We start from the raw sequence: 17506 nt of genomic DNA, 5'->3' as shown, positions 1-17506 counted from the left end.
TCACCAACTGATGAGGCTACTTTTCCATGGCGTCACTATTCGATGAGACTACTTTTCCATGGCGTCACCAACTGATGAGACTACTTTTCCATGACGTCATCAACTGATGAGGCTACTTTTTCATGGCGTCACCAACTGATGAGGCTACTTTTCCATGGCGTCACTATTCGATGAGGCTACTTTTCCATGACGTCATCAACTGATGAGGCTACTTTTTCATGGCGTCACCAACTGATGAGGCTACTTTTCCATGGCGTCACTATTCAATGAGACTACTTTTCCATGGCGTCACCAACTGATGAGACTACTTTTCCATGACGTCATCAACTGATGAGGCTACTTTTCCATGACGTCACCAACTGATGAGGCTACTTTTCCATGGCGTCACTATTCGATGAGACTACTTTTCCATGACGTCATCAACTGATGAGGCTACTTTTCCATGACGTCACCAACTGATGAGGCTACTTTTCCATGGCGTCACTATTCGATGAGACTACTTTTCCATGACGTCATCAACTGATGAGGCTACTTTTCCATGACGTCATCAACTGATGAGGCTACTTTTCCATGACGTCACCAACTGATGAGGCTACTTTTCCATGACGTCACCAACTGATGAGGCTACTTTTCCATGACGTCATCAACTGATGAGGCTACTTTTCCATGGCGTCACTATTCGATGAGACTACTTTTCCATGACGTCATCAACTGATGAGGCTACTTTTCCATGACGTCACCAACTGATGAGGCTACTTTTCCATGGCGTCACTATTCGATGAGACTACTTTTCCATGACGTCACCAACTGATGAGGCTACTTTTCCATGGCGTCACTATTCGATGAGGCTACTTTTCCATGACGTCACCAACTGATGAGGCTACTTTTCCATGGCGTCACTATTCGATGAGACTACTTTTCCATGACGTCACCAACTGATGAGGCTACTTTTCCATGGCGTCACTATTCGATGAGACTACTTTTCCATGACGTCATCAACTGATGAGACTACTTTTCCATGACGTCACCAACTGATGAGGCTACTTTTCCATGACGTCACCAACTGATGAGGCTACTTTTCCATGGCGTCACTATTCGATGAGACTACTTTTCCATGACGTCATCAACTGATGAGGCTACTTTTCCATGGCGTCACTATTCGATGAGACTACTTTTCCATGACGTCATCAACTGATGAGGCTACTTTTCCATGGCGTCACCAACTGATGAGGCTACTTTTCCATGACGTCATCAACTGATGAGACTACTTTTCCATGACGTCACCAACTGATGAGGCTACTTTTCCATGGCGTCACTATTCGATGAGACTACTTTTCCATGACGTCATCAACTGATGAGACTACTTTTCCATGACGTCACCAACTGATGAGGCTACTTTTCCATGGCGTCACTATTCGATGAGACTACTTTTCCATGACGTCATCAACTGATGAGGCTACTTTTCCATGGCGTCACTATTCGATGAGACTACTTTTCCATGACGTCATCAACTGATGAGGCTACTTTTCCATGGCGTCACTATTCGATGAGACTACTTTTCCATGACGTCATCAACTGATGAGGCTACTTTTCCATGACGTCACCAACTGATGAGACTACTTTTCCATGACGTCATCAACTGATGAGGCTACTTTTCCATGACGTCACCAACTGATGAGGCTACTTTTCCATGGCGTCACTATTCGATGAGACTACTTTTCCATGACGTCATCAACTGATGAGGCTACTTTTTCATGGCGTCACCAACTGATGAGGCTACTTTTCCATGGCGTCACTATTCGATGAGACTACTTTTCCATGGCGTCACCAACTGATGAGACTACTTTTCCATGACGTCATCAACTGATGAGGCTACTTTTTCATGGCGTCACCAACTGATGAGGCTACTTTTCCATGGCGTCACTATTCGATGAGGCTACTTTTCCATGACGTCATCAACTGATGCGGCTACTTTTTCATGGCGTCACCAACTGATGAGGCTACTTTTCCATGGCGTCACTATTCGATGAGACTACTTTTCCATGGCGTCACCAACTGATGAGACTACTTTTCCATGACGTCATCAACTGATGAGGCTACTTTTCCATGACGTCACCAACTGATGAGGCTACTTTTCCATGGCGTCACTATTCGATGAGACTACTTTTCCATGACGTCACCAACTGATGAGGCTACTTTTCCATGGCGTCACTATTCGATGAGACTACTTTTCCATGACGTCACCAACTGATGAGACTACTTTTCCATGACGTCACCAACTGATGAGGCTACTTTTCCATGGCGTCACTATTCGATGAGACTACTTTTCCATGACGTCATCAACTGATGAGGCTACTTTTCCATGGCGTCACTATTCGATGAGACTACTTTTCCATGGCGTCACCAACTGATGAGACTACTTTTCCATGACGTCATCAACTGATGAGGCTACTTTTCCATGACGTCACCAACTGATGAGGCTACTTTTTCATGGCGTCACTATTCGATGATGCTACTTTTCCATGACGTCATCAACTGATGAGGCTACTTTTTCATGGCGTCACCAACTGATGAGGCTACTTTTCCATGACGTCACCAACTGATGATGCTACTTTTCAATGACGTTTCTTTTCGGTGATGCTACTTTTCAATGACGTTTCTTTTCGGTGATGCTACTTTTCAATGACGTCACTATTCAGTGATGCTACTTTTCAATGACGTCACTATTTAATGATGTCACTCACTATTACTTTTAATGTTCCAATGTGGCAAATCAAATATTGTTGCCTACATGAACGTTTGTTGTTTTGTCCTCAACAATATATTTGGTAGTCAACTTTAAACTACCATCTTCAAATATTATTCCGCCATGCGTGGCGCGTTTTTTTCCATCTTGGTGTTTAAAATGTGCACAGCCTTATAAAGGTGCCGCACAATCTTTTCTATCTTCATCATTTGACCCTTTAATATTTTGTGTGTGTTTTATTTGTTATTGTTTATTGTAGTTTTATTGTATGATATTTGTATAGTTATATTTTGTTTTTTACATATATTTTTACATATCAAATACTTTATCGTTTAATATATTTTTGCATTGTATGTGACAAACGTTATTTTGAAAGGCCGAGTTGGGACGTTCTTTCTTTCGGTAGGTTTATTTTCGGTTAGTCCCTTTATCACATGCAATTTATCGTGACCAGTTCGTGCTTTCCTACTAGAGCCATACTGGGTTATATTAAACGTAATTTTTAAACAGTTATCTGTTTTATAGAATTTTATGTACGTTGTTTTTATTGTTCGTGTTGTAAGTGTTTAATACATAAATCTTTGCAATTTTATTACTGTTTTATTTGAAAAAAATTTTAAAGTTGGATGCCGAATATTAGCCTATGAACTGCACAAAGATATATTTACTTTGTTAGTTAACTATCAGTATGTAGTATATAATGGGTTACATTATAATAAATGTACAAAACCAGAAGTCAAATATAACACTTCCTACAATACATAAGGTTCTGGTTCGATCCCCAGTGTTGTCACGGTGTAGCACTTTCAAGTAATGTGCTATAATATTCTCAACTGCTGTAGTCAACTTAAGACTGGGTCGGGGTAACTGATGTTACTCTATGTTAAGGTCGCGCAAGATCGAGGATAAAAATATATAAAAATAAAAACTAACCAGGTGCCCAATATCGAACCGGGAACCGAACCCAACTTTCCAACATTTTTGTTGTTATGGTTAGCACGTGGTTTTAAATAGAATTGTAAAAACTAAAATATGGAAATAAACAACGAAAAGAGTCAGGAAATTAGATCAAATTTAAGGGAAAAATATCTGAAAGTTCTTCTACATGCTATTGGTAAGTTGTGCTTTTGTTAATTTTATTTTTAATTGTTGATTTATTGATATATTTGTTTGATATTTTTTTTTATTGATATATTTTGTTTTGATATACCGGCAGCGTGGTGTAGTGGTAAGAACACTTGCTACACCACACATGAGGTCATGGGTTTAATCTCCACTGATCTCATGTTGTAGCGCCTTTGAGTAAGGTGCTATGAACGGTAAAACAGCACTTAATTAGCAGAATAATTATCGGGCAATTATAATCTATAATATCTCAAACAGCCACAGGCAACTCGAGACTGGGTCGGAGTAACTGATGTTACTCTATGTTTAAGTCGCGCATTTGACTTTCCCACATCGAGGATAAAGATATTTACAAAAAAAATAATAATAATACTATTAGTCAGTTAAAGTCAGACAGTTGTTAGTCTTAGTGGGTTTATTACTTTACTTTTAATAGTGGCCATGTTTGTAATTTAGTAAGTTTTATTTATTTGTATCTTTATTGTCAGATTGTGAAAAGGTCTAATTCACAACCTAAACATAGAGTAACATTCGTTACCCCAACCTGCTGACCCAGTCTCTAATTGCCCTTAATAGTTTACAGGTTTAGGATATTATATAAATTATAATTGTGAAATAATCAAACTTTAATTAACTTAAAAGCATTACAGCTTTAAAGCAGTGGGAATACTTTTTATTATTATTTTACTATTTTGTAATTATTTAAATGTTTAAATATAATTACAATTATTCCACAGACAAACCAGTTACATTTCATCTTGTGAATAAAACCAAAGTAAATGGAATACTGAAAGCTTGTGATTACAACTCACTCCATGTTCATGTTCAACAACTCAACACTCCGAGTGGAGTTCAACAAAATTGTTTACTCAGGACTTCAGATATTTTGTATTTCACATTTCCATTAAATATAGAGGACAATTTTGGAGATAAATAAGTTTTTAGGTAAGTTTTATTTGTAAATTAGGTATGATTATGTATAAGTACCGGCATCGTGGTGTAGTGGTAAGAACACTTGCTACACCACACATGAGGTCGTGGGTTTGATCCTCACTGCTCTCATGCTGTAACGCCCTTGAGTAAGGTGCTATAAACAGTGTGAATTCCTGCTAAGCCAACACTTAATCAGCAGTATAATTATCGGGTTTTTTTTGATTAGTTTTGTTTAAATTTAACTCTTTTTAGCATGAATTTAAAAATTAAAGTATTGGTTAGTTACATTTTTTATTTAAATTTATTTCTGACTGTTATTAATGAATCTACTTATCTTCTTATTAATGTTTCATTTTATTAAAAACTTTGAGTAATTAGCACTACTGATAATTTCAATTTTTGTATTTTTATCATAAACTTTTTTGCTTTACAGAAAAATAAACAATTTGCGACCAATATGGTTAAATATTCTGCGGCACTAAAACATTTGTGGCATGCCATTGTCTGTTGTGTCATGTATTTGTTACAACCGCTGCTCAACCACCACTTAAAAATATCTGAAATTATTTTCAATTTGGTTTCACAAAACATCTTATTATGACATCATCAATGACAAATGCCCGCTGCTGTGACATCAGATTACATGCTATAATACTGTGACATCATTATCACATTCTTTATGACATCATCACCAGAATCATCTTTTCTGGAAAAACGATCGAAACGACTTTGTAGTTGACCCCTCGTTGGAGCAATCACTTTTCATGCTTACATTCCCCGATGATCCTCCCTTCCTCAGGGGTGGAGGTGGGGGAATTCCCTTCTTTTTAAAGGGGGCTTGGTTGGGTAAACTCTGTATACGGTTCCTGTAAAGTTGGGGTTGGTGGGTGATGGGGGATCGGAGACCAGTGTGAAGTGTGACCTTGAAAGGTAAAGTTTGGGTTAAATTAAGTCTTTAACACAAAACTTTTTTTAAGTTTTTTTGTATTTATTTATCCTCGATGCGGGAAGGTTAACTTCACTTAACATAGAGTAAAATTTGTTACCCCAACCCAGTATTAAAGAATATAATAGATTTATTAAAGATTATAATAGATTTAAAGCTAGCTCAGCAGGAATTCATACTGTTTATAGCACCTCACTCAAGAGCGTTACAGGATGAAAGCTGTGGGGATTGAACTCAGGACCTCATGTGGTAAAGCCAAATTGTGACTACTGCACCACCGTATTGATATGTTATGTTAATTTTAAGTATTAATTAAACTAATTATTTAACTTACTTGTACATATTGGTTAAAGCTGATGGCTGGATAGTAAATTGGGTGGAAGTTATTGGACGAAGTAAGTGACAGTGATGTGCCCTGTGCCATGCCATCAACAAAGAAAGTAACAACTTTACGTGCCAGGTCAAGTAGAACTCCGACTCTCGACCCAACTTTAATTTGAGATTCACATCTGGAAGAAATTAGAATTTGTGAAAATTATGTTGGGTTTAAATGTATAGATGACATATTTTCGAAAACACCTTTTTCCAACCCTATATGCTCAAAAACTTTTTTTACTGGCAATAAGACATTCTCCATTTACCCCCTGTTACCCTAACCCTCCAAAAATTTTAGTTTTTCTGAATATGTTAACTTGGTTGTATAGGTATATTTTTTAAAAGCATTCTTGGTTAGTTTTATTTCGTTAGTGTCACTGTTGTTGAAATTACAGTTTAACAATTCCAAAAAGTTTATTTTTTGTTTTTACCTTTTAATATGTTGGTTGTCATGGTTTCCTTTCAACTCCCCCTCTACCAACATTGACCACCCCTTACCATCCTCCCCCAGTTGACCCAACCTGCTGACGTCACCACGTGCCACACCAAACGAGGGTTCACCTCTGGCATCGTATGCGTCGATCGAGAACTCCCAATAATGGATACCCTGTGACGTCATAATATTGTTAGTACAACTTCAACTTTCATTTCTTTTTTTATTGAAAATTTGATTTACCCGCGAAAATCCAACGTTTCCAAGAACAACGCGATCTTCTACGTTTGATGACGTCACAGTCGTGTTATTGTTTGATAAAGTGACGTCAGAATGAACGTGTTTGTCATCTAACTGAAAACTAGCAACTAAAAAATAAAAAAAAAATGTTTTATTTTGAACTTAAACACCCCAATAATGACGTCATAAAAATAATATATGACATCACACGTACCTTCAGATGTTTGTAGATGAAGTAGATCGCTGTGTTGGGATTGTCCAGCTTTGTTGTAAGCTCGAACTCTTGCCCTGTATACACTGTTAAAGTGGAGGCCATCCACCGTGCAAACCGTTTCCTTTCCCGAGTATACTTCCTGTGGGGAAAACTTAATTTAAAGCTCATTGGTGACAAACTTGAACTTTGTGACACAAGGGGCTTTATTATAATACTTTTATTAAGTCAGGTGGACCCTTTAAATTGACTCTTGAACTTTCTTAAATAGGATTATGAAGGTCAAAAGAGATGGACTTATTATTAAACTGATTTTTCATAAAATCCGTCTCCTACACTCCCAGTTAAACCATTCTAATCGACTTTGGACTCGTATAAGAGTTGAAAGGTCAAATATGATCAACTTAATACTAAAAAGACATTTTAGTTGTTTCGTCTCCAACTTACCCTGAAAGCTCCGTTACTTCCATCATCCATCTCGAGTTTGAATCCATCCACCACCGAGTTGCAAGTCCACGCCAACGTCACTGTGTTGTTCTTGCTTCCACATTCTTCTACTTTGATCATCGGTTTATCAGGCACTACGTCACAATAATAGTTGTATTACTTCACAAATAGCAGTTGAATTACGTCACAATAAACAGTCCAACTTAGTCAAAATGGACAGCTTTAAATTCCCCATTTTTTTAAATCAACTTTTTTTTTGTTAACTTTAGTTTTGACCGGCCAATGTAACCTTAAATATATTTAAGCTGCTAACAACCCCCACCTGAGGACCCAGTTCACCCCAACCCACCTTTAACTTGCGAGAACTCGATCTGATCCACCATGAGAGCAATGTTGGAAGTTTGAAGATCCAGATGAAAACCCTTTTTCACTTTTGGTTGCAAATTCTTCGACGACCACTGCTTTTCATTCGCTGTAACTCGCTCAGTTAAACTCTGGGATATCTGGGGATTTAATTAAAAATATTTAAATACAAGGATTTGGTTGGTTACGACTTTAAAATGCGCAAAAAATTTTTATTTTTTTTGCTGGTATTTTTTGTCGAATATTTTTGTTCTTTGTCAACCGCACGTTGGCGCTAGATACCTGCAAGAAAGCCGAAGCGTCGTTGTCCTTCATAACTTCGATGCAATACTCAAGCAAACCTGTTGTTTGTTTTAACTTCATTGTACATTGTTGTAACTGTTCACGCACGCTCTGGAATAATAACAACATTATGACGTCACAATTAGCAAAGTTGCAAGCATTGAAACAAACAACGATTGTTGTTTTTACGATTAATTGCAATACAATAATGGGCTTAACAATACTTGATTGTTCATTAATATTTAAACAATTGTTTGTTAAACAATCGAATAATTTATATATTAAATATCAGTTTTAATAGAATTTAAATAATTTATCATCGAACTAGTTTTAAGTTACATCCACTATTATTATTATTATATAAGCGAAAGAGTAGATGCAACGATAGAATAGCTTAACATAACACGAATTTGAATTGACCCACATTAACGTTGGATGTTTGTTTAAAATATTATGTAACATATTATTTATTATACGCACATATAGGCGTACATAGAACATTAAACAACATTAATATGCATGAAAATATTAATGTTTTAAGACTTAGTTGTTGATATTTTGTTCAAGCTTCGAGGTCTGAGAATCGAAATTTATCCAACTCAAAGTTTCAAGTTACAGCTGCGTTAAATAAATAATTCTAGAACACTCAACCACGACTTAAAACAATTGAAACACTCGATGTAGCGATATTCAATCTTTAAAACGTGTGTTTAAGGGGCTACTTTGTTACGTCACAGATACATTCATGATGTCATATTAAGGTTTACTTTCAGTGCATTATTCGCATTATATCAAAGTAATTGTGACCGCAATAATACTCGTTTGATCTCTCTACTGTGACGTCATAATGATATAAGGGTTAAGCTTCTTTGCAGAGCTTTAAAGTTATTGTGGGCTTGAAATTATATTCTTAATATTAAACGCTTTTTTTATTTTTTTAAATATAACGACAATTCTAATAATTCGTGAGAAAATAACTCCTTTATTAATTAAGCGGATGAATACTAATTATTTTCGCGGATGAATACCACGTGGGCATGTCCCGTGACGCGGAATCATCTTCAAATAAATTGTAGAATCGTAAATTAACGATTTGATCGACAACAGTTCAATGTTTACTCTTTCTATTTTTGTGCAAACTCCGGATATTTCTCGCTGGTTTAAAACCATGTTATTAAGCGATCCATTAAAGAAGTTAAATCGGCCGTCCCTAACTTAAGGTTCCCGGTTAAAATCACGTTAAATAAATATTCCCCTCCGCTTGATATTTTAAATAAATGTTGGGGTAAAATTGAGTGGATTTAAATAAGGTTTGAAATATTTCTTTTGTTAAGATTTCAAAGTAGGATGAAATATGATGCCGAGGTGTTGGGTTTAAGGGATTAAAATTCTTTTGAAATTGTTCTCGAATGTTTGGGGTTCAACTGTGTCGTTAGATTCATGTAATCTCATTGGTTCATGTAAAGTCACGTGCCATAAAGTAATCCAAACGGAACCAATGTCGTACTTTATATTATTTCGTCATAATTCGATCTAGTTTAGGAAACATTCTGTGACGTCACCATAGGAATAGCGTTATTAAGTGTTACGTCATAATACCTTGCATTTAAGTTCCTTCTCGCCAATGTCGTACTTTATATTATTTCGTCATAATTTTTAGTTTAGTAAGTGATTTTGTGACGTCATACATAGAAATGGCTTCACTTAATGTTACGTCATAATACCTTGCATTTAAGTTCCTTCTCGCGTTGAATTGTTTGACAAAGTTCGTCCCTCTTTCGTTCCATCGCTTGTATTATGAGGTCACACTGAGCCATTGTTCGTTGTTCTACGTCATAACTGAGCTTCTATTAATTATTTAAAGATGTCAAGTTGAAATTAATATTCGGAATTTAATTTAATTAAATTTTAATATAGAGGCTCGTGTGTTGGTATTTTAATTAAATTTGCTGTTTTTTTATTCATGAATTTATGTTTTTTGTCGAATTTATTGCAAAACTTGACGATTATTTGATAAAAAAGTCTTGTTTGTAATTGTTAATTAAGCATAAATTAATGTTTTGGTGAAGTTAAATGCCGAAAAACTTGCTAATTGTTTAAGAAAATATAAAATGGTTTTCAATACAAATAAATGACTTGTTAAAATTGTTTAGTTTTATTGTGACGTAAAACTTATTGTTCTGTTACGTATTTGATCAAAATTTTAGAATTGCTACTTCCGCCCGAACTTAACACCTTGAGGTTAGAGTTGGTGGAACTAATAAATAATTAATCTTTAAACCATCGATACATTAAATTTGGGCAAATATCTTTTGACATAAGAGGCCACGCTTAATTAAATTCACAACGCTTCATGTTGTTTGTTTTTCTATTTATCAACCTAATCCATCAACCGGTGTGAACGTAATTCGTTTTAAATTATTATAAATATTCATTCTTTTTGGCAAAAATACAAATTTTTCAGTAAATTTATTGTTTTTTAGCCTTTTTAAGTAAAAGTTATGCGTAGTCACGTGATTTCTTTAATGATTATGACGTGTTTATTTTAAAACCAATCAAAGTTGGAATAAACTTATAAGTCTGACCCTTTAATGAGATAACAATGAATATATTGTGACGTAAGAATGATTGTTTGTTTAATAATGGCAGCTGGTAGACAGGATATTGTCGTCATCAACTTGTGTGTGGTTTGAACTTCTAATATTTTTTTACTATTTTAAAATTGTTTGGGGTGAATTTTAAAGCTGTAATGTTGGTAATATAGTGTTGTGTAGGGTCACGTGTTTGGGCAATGCTTTATAGTTTCTAATATGTGTTTGTTTTACCCCTAAAAACTTTAAAATTTTACCTCAATATCGGTTTGAGTTCCCCTTAATGCCATCACAAGGTCCTTGGCTTGCCTCGCTTTGTTGGAGAGTGCACTCATGCTCTGACTCAACTCAGTCTGAGTAAAATAATATTGAGTTAACATTTGTTACATCACAATGCAAAATAGCAAGCTAATCTTTTTATTAAGAGCTTGTGTAACATGGGATTTAAATCCACATATTTGTTGTTAAGCTTTAATAGTTGTCATTTGATCAATATTCCAAATATGAGGATTTGTAAACATTTTAATCCATTCCAATATATATAAAAGATCAACAGGGTTTAATACAGTAAATAAAACGAATAAAAAAAACTTATATTTATATTTATATATATTTAATCCAACTCTAGTAATAAATATTTAACAAAACAGATTCAAGCCAAACAATAAAAATATTTAAATATATATTAATTAACGTTAACAAAACAACTTGTTTTGTTTTTATTTGTTTAATGGTTACAATGGTTTCTTTTAAATAATGTTAGGCATTTTAAGGTATTGCAATTGCCTATGTTGTGGCAGATTATTTATTCCACTAATGGTTATTAAATGGTGCTAAGTATTTTATTTTGTTCCTGTAAACAATATATGTAGAAGATTTTTTAATGAAGATACCGGTAATATTTAAAGATGTTGTTATTGTAATGATATTAGAGCAGCTTAATAGTTAGTCCAATATATCAATAACATGTCAGCGCGTGTCAGCGTTTTCACACGAAGAGTGTTAAGTTTGTAATTAGTGCAATTAACAGGTCACACTATAAACAACAACACTAAAGCTTTAACTTTATGGCTTCCATAACTCATTTTGCAGGTATTGTAAAAGTTGGTCAAACAATAAATTTACTAAATTTTAACGAATTGCGTTTGTTATAAATTATATCATTTTAAAACACGTTTTTTGTCCAATAATTTAAAACATAATCTAAATGGTATTAATGGTTTGTATAAAAACCATTTTTACATATAATAAAAACCGTTAAAACACAATTCGCGTGCCAATGTAATGTTATACCGAACCAGAAACACCAATTATTTATTGAACTATAAAACCAGTTAATTAAACCAACTAAAACTTGTACAAAAGGGCGGGAAACGACCAGGCAAGTCGGCGTCTAAATGTTATTTGAAACTCTTTGTTTAAAACCTTGCTTTTGTGGCAAACTTAAATGTTATTCTACCGAATAAAAGGACTACAAATTGTAAACAGACTTTAAAGCAATTAAGAAAAAATGACTCAAAAAGTAATTTGGTAAAAAATAATTTATTTAAAGTTATTTTTAGTCTATTTTAACTTAAATTTAATTTTAGAGAATTCTATAATTGTAATGTCTATGTTTAATGTAAATTTAAACCAGCCAATCAGATCGCTCCAATTATTTGTTGCCCAGTGATTGTGACGATATTGGATTGGGTTTGTGACAGAACAATGGAAATGTTCTATTGTAACAATCAGGTGTTTGTTACATGATCGTTAAATGACAATGAAACGAATAAATTCGAGACTTGGTCATTGTTTAAACAACAATCAAAGATTTCCTCGATTGTTCAATTTTAATTTAGCCAAAACAAAATCTTTATTGTTAAACCGAACATGTAACAAACGAACGAATAAAATATCTATGACGTCACAGGCAAGTTTTATTAAACCTCCACGTAGACAATATTTATTGTGATGTCATAATTTTAAGCATAATAGGCATTGTCAGTTTGTTTTATGACAGAGTTGTCTTTAACGATAAATCTCTCGTTAACAATAAATCGATTTATTTTAACAATAACTTTTAATTGTTCATAAATTGACCTTATTACGTCATAATATGTTGGTCTTTCTATAAAGAAACAAATTGTAATGTCACAGATCTACAAAAGTGATTTTAAATAATACGGGATAAACGAACTAAAAAGTTAATTTAAGATATTTAACCTAAATAATATCGTTTTATTTTTATATATTTAACGACATATCAACTTTCAGGTGCACTCCTACTACTTAGTATATTAAGATATTATTTGTTTAGTTTAAGTTCGCCACCTTAACATTGAGGACTAATGGTAAAACTTAATGTTTGTTGTGCAATTAACCTTTCGAATATTTTGTATATTTATTGTTTTTCAACAAATAAGGATGTGAACTTGTCGTAACATGTCCTATACTAATGATTAGTGAAGTAAATATTATGAACTTGAGGATAAATTTAATTTTTTATTTTTTTAATTTGGTTTTTCGCGCATTGATAAAAGTAAATAATAAATATGATATACAATTAATATTACAACAATGCGACGGAAAAAAATGACAAAATCAATTTAATGATTTAAAACAATATTTCGTTTAATTTTGATTTGAATCCCGTTTGATTCACTTTAAACGTTGTAACAACAAACATTAGGGGGCGTAAAATTCAAACTTTTTAAATTAGCGTGACGTCACAATTGGTGAGAAATCGTTACATTAAGTAAACCAAATCGAATCAATGCACACGCGATCGCTAATTAGTGTCATCTCCGCATTATGACGTCATAATCATTGCAGTTTAAACGCTTTAAAGTTGTTGCCGAGTTTAAACGCGATTTGAGTTTTGTAAATTTAAAAAAATTTATTTTTTTAACCTTAAAAAAATTCTCGAATAAAATCAATATTTAGTTTATTAACTCGAGTTTAGAATGCCCATCGTCCGTTTACTAGAAAAGTAACATTTGTTACGTAACAGAGGTTGATGCATATTTAATGACCACTTGCGCGTTTCTATTATGACGAAACAATGACCTAAACACATGTTCTTTATTACGACAACACGTGACATAATATTGACCAATCACAGATCAATAAACAACGATTATTATTAAAATATTTTAATTAATAAAAAACAAACAAAAATTTTTTTAATTTTTGGTCAAAAATCACTTTTATTCATCTTTTAAAGTTACGAAAATAAAATCTCTTTTTGCAATTTAAAAATATTAAATTTGATTAAATTAAAGTTTTGTAATTTCCTTGTAATTTATTCTCGTTTATGTTAGTTTAAAGTTAAGAGAGAAATGCTGGAAGGTTTATCAGAGGCGCCAACTCGATTTTATCATCAACCAAATGTTATTTACTCAAGATTTTAACTCAAACCAGTTATGCAGGATTTAAAGGAGAATTTAGAAGATAAAAATGTAATTTTGTACATGTTTTGTTGCATGAAAAAATAACTAATTCATTAGGAAATGTTAGAAATTAGAATAAGTAATTTAAAGACCTATTTGCCACCCTCTACCTCCCTCTACCTCCAATATACCCCTCAATAAATAATTAAATTGGACAACAAACATAAAAGTTTCATTACAGAGGATTACATGACGACAATCACTCAAACTAAAAGATTCAACTTTAAGCGTTTTTATTGCAAAACTAACATTTCATTTCCTCGCCTCTTATTGACTCGGCCTCTTTATCTCACAATGCTTATTGTGATAAATATAATGCCACACGATGACGTCATAATGTTTGTGATATTTTCCCGCTGGACGTTCTTATAAATTCGAGTTTGACTTCGATTATTTTGTAACTATCTGCGATTATTCGATCGATACGAGGTTGTTGTGACGTCATAATCGATAATTGTTGAATACGCATGAGTTTATAACTTTTGTGATGTCACAATACACACTTATTAAATCAAAAAGTCTTATTGTTAATTTAACAATTAAATTAAAATCTCTCATTATTACGTCACAAGTATATAATTGTGCTTTAAGACAAAAATCTCATAATTTATAAATTTAAGTTAATTAAAATTGACAATGAGATAAAATGTGAATTTATCGAATTAATTAACAACTTTATTATTTTAATTAGCCCCAGTTGCTTGAATGCAGCTGATCCAAGAAACATTCGATGAATATTTCGCGCTTAATTAGGAACATTTTAAGGTTTTTTTTTAACAAATACCTTGGGTTTTAACAAATAAAAAAATATAATCCTTCAACAGTTTAATAAAAATTTAAACAAATTAATTCTACAAATTTTGTCTGTTAAAAGGAATTATTTTGGCGATGTTTAAAACGCCAAATTATACAAATTCCCAGCAAACCCACAGGTTTCAATACAACTGTATTAGAATCAAGCATTATATAATATTTTAACATTTATCTTTATAAGCAAACTAGGAACACAAATGTAGATATGAGTTTCAACCTTCAAGTTTCCATCCTTATAAGTTAACAACCTTTAAACATTTCACTCAAAAACAAAAGATTTTATCTCAAAATTTAAACTTCATGTGTGGCAACTAATGAAGGCGGTTGTCGCGGTTTTACAACAAAAAAACACAATTAAGCCTTTATTGACGCTCAGTGACGTCACTAGTATCAATTTCATTTTTAAATAGAACCCCCTTATAAGGAGATGATAATTAAAACTTATTTATGAAACAAAACAAACAAACCAGCTGCGTAAAAGATCAAATTTAACCGAAATCGAAATTTAATCCAATTTTCGGTTTGTTTTATTTTCTTTGATTTTGACCCCACAACGGTATTGTGATGTCATTATACATTTTTGAGCCTTATGTTATGTAATAGGGATTTATTATTCTACTTAAATCTTAATTAAAGAATCTGACAAACCCCTGACGTCACAATATATCGCACATTTTGTTCTTTACCAAAACAAATCTAAAGGTCGATCTTAAATACAAAGTACAGGGTTCAAAATGTCGAAAATATTCAATTACTAAAATCAAAACTAGAAAACAACATTAGTTTACTAATTATGACGTCACAACTTACCTTTTGTGCTTTGTAGAGCGCCCCGATCGGTCTCACCGAATGAGATTTATGTTTCCCATCTTCCTGGCACTGAACACACATCGATATTCGGCAAGTTTCGCAGTGAAGACTTGTGCTCTCGGTCGGGTGGTTTAAACAATGGGCCAGCCTTAAACCGTTCTTTATCATCGGTTTACTCGGCAGTACTGGGTACATTGGTCGCTTAGCAACACTGGGAGTGATGACGTCATGTTTGGTTTGTTCCTTGTTGACCTCGATTAAGGAATGTTTGGCTAGGGGGCCTCTTGAGGGGTGACACTTATCCCTGCACGACCTGCAATAATGGATCTCGCATTGGAGACATTTCACGCTCGCTTTTACCGGGTTTTTAACATCGCATAACTCGCACGATATAATGTCCTCTGCCGGCTTCTTTAGTGACGTCATTGGGTTTCGGTTCACCGGTTTCGTGGTTTCGTCCTTGGTTTGCATAAACCTGGTAACAATTGACGTCATCAATTTATTTTTGTCCAATCCGAGAGCGCCGCGATCGTCCAGGAATAAAGTTCGGTGACAAATCGGGCAGGTTAAACACGACACAGAATCGGGCAACGTTGGCATGGTAACAGCGTTAAGCGGTGACGTAGGCGTCAAACTACGCGGAAACGAATGAAAAGACCCAAGTTTTGACATCGGGGGAACGGCATCGGCTTGCGGGGAATTTAGCTTCTCATTCCCGCCGTTGCTGCTCCCCGACCCGGCCGAATAACCGCTGTCAGAATCACTTAAAACAGCTTCACTAATAATGCTGATTTTGTCCGATTCTGGGTTTAAATTTGATGGTTCTTTTAATGGTTTTGTTTGGTAGGATTGTGGTTGGTCATTACTGGTGCTTCGAGACTGTAAAATATTTAAAAAATGGTTAAAATGGTTAATTTATTCACTCTAAAACAAGGATTTAGGTTTGTTTGTCTTCTTGTTAATACTTGTGTGAATAACAAACAAGCAATTGTTGTTAACAATTACTTTTATTGCATTGTTGTAAATAATATATATTGTCTCCAACAATGGATTAAGTTTAATATATTGGATTAAAGGTTTATTGGTTTATAGCTGAGATAAACAAATATTATTCAAGTAATTTTAATTCTAACAAAAAAACTGTTTTTTAACGGGTCAAGATTTTTGGTATTTAGGCAAAAGTTTGTTTAAAAACTTCTTTAAAAGCCCGTGACGTCACCAAAACCCCGTGACGTAGGCACGCCCTTGTTTACCATATTTAATTGACGTCGGGTAATTGACTTTAATGTAGCAATAAACTTGCCCTTACTTTAATGATCAGGGTCTCGGCGCATTTGAAGCAAACGTTGTGGGAGCACGGTAGAATAATTGGTTCAACAAACAAACAATGACAAACCGGGCATTTTAATTCTTCCTCCATTGTTACGTCATTAATAGTAAAAACTTAAATAATCCGCAATTTTAAGAAATTTTAGTCTATTTTTTCCCTAAATTGCAATTAATATAAATTAAAACCTTCTATTCTCAGTCTAAAAAAGTGCAACTTTGGAAATTTAAACTTTTTTAACTTAAACGTTTGAACTTTTTTTTAAATCCCTATTTTCTGAACCTAAAATATCTAGCAGGCTTAACCCCAGTAGCTCGATCTGCAATCTTGTATGCTTGAATGTCGACTGTAATGACGACCATTTCGCTACTTTGCCCCCTTTCTCTTTTTTCGCGACTTCTCGCTCTCGTAACAATCGATAAACAGAACGGTT

General features: G+C 33.9%; 2 protein-coding genes across 2 annotated transcripts; one reads left to right on the top strand and one right to left on the bottom strand.

The window, feature by feature from the left end:
* Nucleotides 1-3738: 3738 nt before the first annotated feature.
* On the top strand, nt 3739-5661 carry LOC145753265 (gem-associated protein 7-like). Its single transcript, XM_082569673.1, has 3 exons — nt 3739-3860; nt 4609-4816; nt 5238-5661. Exons 1-2 carry the CDS (start codon nt 3779-3781, stop codon nt 4806-4808), a joined length of 282 nt encoding a protein of 93 aa, XP_082425799.1. The 5' UTR covers nt 3739-3778; the 3' UTR covers nt 4809-4816; nt 5238-5661.
* LOC145753264 (E3 ubiquitin-protein ligase TRIM9-like) lies at nt 5196-17238 on the bottom strand. The gene is made up of 12 exons (XM_082569672.1): nt 17056-17238; nt 15747-16625; nt 10950-11045; nt 9826-9948; nt 8102-8212; nt 7806-7959; nt 7457-7590; nt 7013-7151; nt 6802-6926; nt 6557-6732; nt 6085-6259; nt 5196-5726 (listed from the first exon to the last, which is right to left on the bottom strand). The coding sequence occupies exons 1-12, from the start codon at nt 17164-17166 to the stop codon at nt 5502-5504; spliced, it is 2448 nt and encodes an 815-aa protein (XP_082425798.1). The 5' UTR covers nt 17167-17238; the 3' UTR covers nt 5196-5501.
* Nucleotides 17239-17506: the final 268 nt, after the last annotated feature.

This window comes from Corella eumyota, chromosome 5 (genome assembly GCF_963082875.1).
Source record: "Corella eumyota chromosome 5, kaCorEumy4.1, whole genome shotgun sequence".
NCBI classification, from domain to species: Eukaryota; Metazoa; Chordata; class Ascidiacea; order Phlebobranchia; family Corellidae; genus Corella; species Corella eumyota.
Note: the sequence above shows the minus strand (reverse complement) of the source record. Positions and strands in the feature narration are given on the sequence as shown.